Consider the following 5371-nt stretch of genomic DNA (forward strand, 5'->3'; position numbering starts at 1 on the left):
AAACGGAGGGAGTATAGTATATAAATCTTAAACTAAACGAGTGAGCACATACATTCACATTTGTTTCCAATATTACAATACACTTTTCTTTATTCATTTTTACTTATTCAATATTGATTCAACATGCTTTTTTAAAAGTATTAAATAAACTAATAATTTTACTATGTCATCCTTTAAATATAATAATTTCAATATTTTAGAAAATAACTATGGTTAATACAACGACAACATACTCAATGAAATCTCATTAAGTGGAATTTGAGGAGGGTAGAGTGTACACAAATCTTAACACTATCTCGGAGAAATAGAGAGGTTGTTTTCGAAAAACCTTTGGCTCAAGTGCATCAAACCCAAGTAAAAGAAGAATAAAATAATGAAGAAAGCATAACCGTTCATAAGAAAAGTAATGTAAAGTCTAAGAGAAAGAAAGAAAGTAACAATAACAACAAAATAGTGTGATAATAAAAAACACAATACACAACATAAGGCAAGAAATACAAGGGTACGATTAGTACTACGACAGGCACTAACAAACCTCTACCTACACACGTCAAGACAACACTTCACTCATACTAACTTTCTATCCTAATATGCGACCTTCACGCCTTCCTATCTAGAGTCATGTCTTCAGTAATACGAAGTTGTGTCATGACATATATAATCACCTCTCCCCAATACTTTTTTGACATACCTCTACCCCTCAGGGTACCCCTATAACCAGCCTTTTGCACATCCTCACTAAGGATTTAACGCTCCTGCTTTGTATATGTCCAAATCATCTTAGTCTCACTTCTCTCATCTTTTTTGCCACATAGGTCACTCACACTTTCTCTCGAATAACCTCATTTCTAAATTTAGAAATTCAATAATAAATTATTTTTTATTATATAAATATTTATTTTTAATATAATAAACAAGTAAAATGGAACGAGGTGGAGGGTATTTCTCTTGCCCCCCTAAAAATATTTTCAAGAAAAAAAAACTTCACCTTTATCAAAGCTCTTACTATATATAAACTAGCTACCACTTAACAAATAAAAACTCAATTGTTCTCTCTCTCTCTCACATCAACTCTCCTTCTCCCCCCTCTCTCTCTCTCCCTGTCTATTCTTTCTTCACTAAAACAGAGCAACTCGTCATTTCTTCAACATCTCTGTGTACACTGCGTTCAGTTTGTTGAAATTTTCGCAAATATACAGACCTACTAGTCGGAGTTTTTTGTTGAAAAAAACAGAGCAACTTTGTTGAAGTAGTTACAAAAACAGAGCAACTCATCGGAGTTACAAAAACAGAGCAACACAAAAAAAGGGGCATTTTCATACATGATAATAATGTCTACAGAGCAACCAAATTGTTCAGAAAGTACTGAATCTAGCTGCAACTCTTCTTCTTCTTCGCCGCCCTCATCGCCATCTTTTGTTCTTCTTCAACCACTTCCGCAAATCAATTCGAAAAATCGACTCAAAAGATGCAGAGGAGAAGAAGAAGAAGTAAACGAAGTCGTTAATAATGCAAACCCAAATCCGAAGAAGATCAGTAAAAACAACAATGGTGGTAGTACTGATGTTTCGTATGTAGGTGTACGAATGAGAGCATGGGGTAAATGGGTATCCGAAATCCGTGAACCTAAAAAGAAATCACGGATTTGGTTGGGTACCTTCGCTACCCCGGAAATGGCGGCGCGTGCTCACGACGTAGCCGCCATGTCCATTAAAGGAACCTCAGCAATACTCAATTTCCCCCAATTTTCTCATTTATTGCCCCGACCCGCCACGTGCTCCCCACGTGACGTCCAATCCGCCGCCGTAAAAGCCGCTCACATGGATCACCTAAACCCAAAAAACTCTTCCTCCTCCTGCTCCACCTCCACCTCCTTGTTGCCCGAACCCTCGCCAGCGTCGATGACGTCATCCTCATCGTCGCTGTCGTTGGCTTCGGGCATTACATCGTCATCGTCCTGTGAAAAGGACGACGAAGAGTCAAGACCGTCGCCTCTGGAAGAAGTATTTCTTGTTCCGGAGGCGACGGGGCAGCTGAGTGAGATAGTAGAGCTGCCGAGATTGGGATCGAGTTATGAATTGGTTGAGTCAACTCAGAGTTTATTCGAATCAGATGAATGGTGGGATAATAATTATGGAAATTGTGAATATTATTTTGGTCAAGAAAATTATATTAGTAATATGGAATTTACAGGATTAGAAAATGTGGTTTCAACCAGTTTTGAGAGTTTTTTATGGCAACATTAGAATAAAAAAAATAATGTTGTTTTTTTTTTTTTTTTTTATAATTAATTTACACTTTAGTTTTTTCTTCTTTGTAATTTAGGTGGAAATTATTGATGAACTTTATACGTTTCTTGCATGTCCAGTTTGCTATGGTATTTTTACAGCTATTGATCCTCTTTATGATCTCATCTCCTTTTTCTTAATTTATTGAAAAAAAATAAAACTGTGTACACATTATTCTTTCGAGCTTTAGTATAAATTTGTGTTGGATGAGCTCAATAAATAGACGTATCAAGAAAGAAAAATAGTCCAATTCAAATTTGTACTTTTCTGTCTTCAATGTGAAAAGGAAGTGTAGGTGTTATAATACATTTGTGTTGTTATATTTTTATTAGATTATTGATTATTATTTATTGTGATTAGGTGCAAATACAGTAAAAAGAACAGTTGAGTAATTAAAGAATTTTGTTTTGTTAATTTTGTATTTGTAACATTTTGGTGACATGGTTGAATGATAAAAGAGCAAAAGGATTGTAAATTCATTTTTTTTTCTCCTCTTAATATTCGGGGTCCATTGATCAATAAAAATACTCAACTCTCTTCTTTTTTTGCTGATGATATTAGTCACCGAATCAAATTATTGATATTTATTTGATTTTATATATCTTATTAGGAATATTGATTTTATAAAAAAATATTAATACTCTTACATTGTATATTTAGGCTTCAAGAAAATATTTAAAGTGATTTGCATATAGTTTTTGATTACCGATATGATTATGTATTATTTTTTTATAAAATTGATAATAGGAGAACACTTGTTTAAAAGTAGTTGTAGGAGTACCTACATATATGATTATACAACTTTTAACCTTTTTGTTGGTTGATGGAATTTTAAGTCGTGTTAAATTTTATCAATATAAATGACGTGAAATAATTGAGATTTTTTCATTCTTGATTAAAGATTCTGGTGTTTGAGTGAATCCATGGAAAATTAAAAAAATAGGGAGCACTTCTTTCAGAAATGACCCTATTATAATACGAGAATTTAAATTTAATTTGGTTTTAATACACCGAATACGCGAGAAAGAAATGTTGTGTTAACTTTTGAATTTGAACTTTATGCCTAAATAATCATTTCTTCAAGAGATTAGAAGAGCACACGTCCTTCTTCTTCTTGTTCTTAATTTGTGATTTTTTTTCGTAAAGTAAACTCAAAGTCAATTATAATCCTTGTTTTTATTCCATAGTATATTCGGATTTAAAGACTTAATCACACAATTTAATTAATTAAGTAGAATTGGTATGAAGAAAGATCAATATTAAATTTAGTTGACGCATGTTGTAATAACTAATATATACGACTAATCACTATGTTTAATTAGTAGTAAGTGGTACCATCACAAATTATATTTCAAGTAGTCACGTGGTGATTAATTTTAGAATTAGTCAATGTCTAGACATAAATGCAAAATTGTGGAAAAAAGATACTTGAACTAACTTACTCCATGCAATTATATTTTACTCTCTATTAGATTTAGTAGGAAATAGTCGATTCACGTCGAAAAGTCTCATTTTAAAATAAATTATTTTTTATTAAGGGTAGTTTCTTTCTTAAGATTTGAATTCAAAATATTTGTCATCTTATTAGTTATCACAATCTTTAATGATAAAAAAAATTGACATTTATTCGAGCAATTGATCAATGAATATTTTCAATATCGAACATCAAAAAGTAAAATAAAAATCTTGAATCATTCACCTATAGTTAAATCTAAAGTCTCAAATTTGAATCATGAAATTTTTTTAAAAAAAATTGTTTTAAGAAAAAAAAATCAGTGAAAATATCATTTATGAGTCAAATTCTTATGAACATCTAATTAGACACTTCATCAACAGTTCTCATTTTCTAATACTCCTAAATCTTATCATTCCACTACAACTTTTAACGATATAACAAAAAATATCAACATCTCAAGTCGATCTTTTGTTTGAGCAAATGTACAATGTCATCTTCAATATCGATCACCAGACAACTAACAAACCAAAAAAAAATCTTGAATCATTCACTCTCAATAGATCTAAAGTCCAAAATTTATATTTTTTAAAAAATAAAAAAATCATCAAAAATGTAATATCCAAAAACGAGTCAAATTCCTACGAATCTCCGATTAGACACCTCGTCAAAAATTCCCATCTTTTTAAAAATAGTACTAAATCTTAAATAGACAACGTTTTTCTCTATAACAAACTCTACAGAACACAAATTTAAATTAGCCAGAACTTCAAGAGTAGATACGAAACACGGAGCGGAAAATCTTTTTTGAATCATTATTCATGGTGTATATTATTTCGTACCATATATATGACCAAGAAAGGGGGTCCTAAACGAAGAGACAAATGCTGTGCTCTAAAGGTGACAGATGCTTTAATCATTTGTGTGGTTCACCTGATAACGCGTTTGCTTTGCTCCCTTTGATATTCTACATTTATGTTCTATTAATAGTAGTACTACTTATTTATAATAAAAGGAACCTTCTTCCCACACTTGAAGAAACTTCTTATATCTAATTAATTATCACTTCTTTCGACGTCTCAATATAAGTGTCTTACTTTCTCTTTTTGATATGTTTATAATACATGCGGAAAATAAAAGAAAGGAAGGGTACGTACTTGAGATGGTTTGATCATGTCATGGATCGATTACTTGATGCATCGTTTGTATGGTGAGCATAAAACAAAGATCTAACACTATAAACCTGATAAAGGGAGTTGCTTGGATGGTTATAAACACCCTCCACCTTCAACTTTGAATAAGCACGGGTGAATTTATATGCAAATTTTGGAATACGTGAACCTATGATTGTTTAAATGATGCACTTAACTGGAGTCATTGACCTAGAGTACTGGTGCTTGGGATCAATTCCCGCATAATATACTTTCTTTTTTATGGTGCATCTATATTCTGAATATTTTAGATTCACCTCTAATGTTAAGATCGAAGTTTTTAATAGTATTGACATAAATATAAGTGAATGCATCTCATCCCCTAACGAATGAAGTGTTTACTCTCCCGTGGAGTCCATCTATTTAAGAAAAGGGATCAAAAATTGCTTTTAATAGGTAATGTTCATCCTCAATATAAA

General features: G+C 31.8%; 1 protein-coding gene across 1 annotated transcript; it reads left to right on the plus strand.

Annotated features, from left to right (window-relative positions):
- The first annotated feature begins 1056 nt into the window (after positions 1 to 1056).
- On the plus strand, positions 1057 to 2594 carry LOC102601620 (ethylene-responsive transcription factor ERF037-like). Its single transcript, XM_015311363.1, has 2 exons — positions 1057 to 1239; positions 1271 to 2594. Exon 2 carries the CDS (start codon positions 1323 to 1325, stop codon positions 2244 to 2246), a length of 924 nt encoding a protein of 307 aa, XP_015166849.1. The 5' UTR covers positions 1057 to 1239; positions 1271 to 1322; the 3' UTR covers positions 2247 to 2594.
- The last annotated feature ends 2777 nt before the right edge of the window (positions 2595 to 5371 follow it).

Source organism: Solanum tuberosum, unplaced genomic scaffold (assembly GCF_000226075.1).
Source record: "Solanum tuberosum cultivar DM 1-3 516 R44 unplaced genomic scaffold, SolTub_3.0 scf00155, whole genome shotgun sequence".
Lineage (NCBI taxonomy): Eukaryota > Viridiplantae > Streptophyta > Magnoliopsida > Solanales > Solanaceae > Solanum > Solanum tuberosum.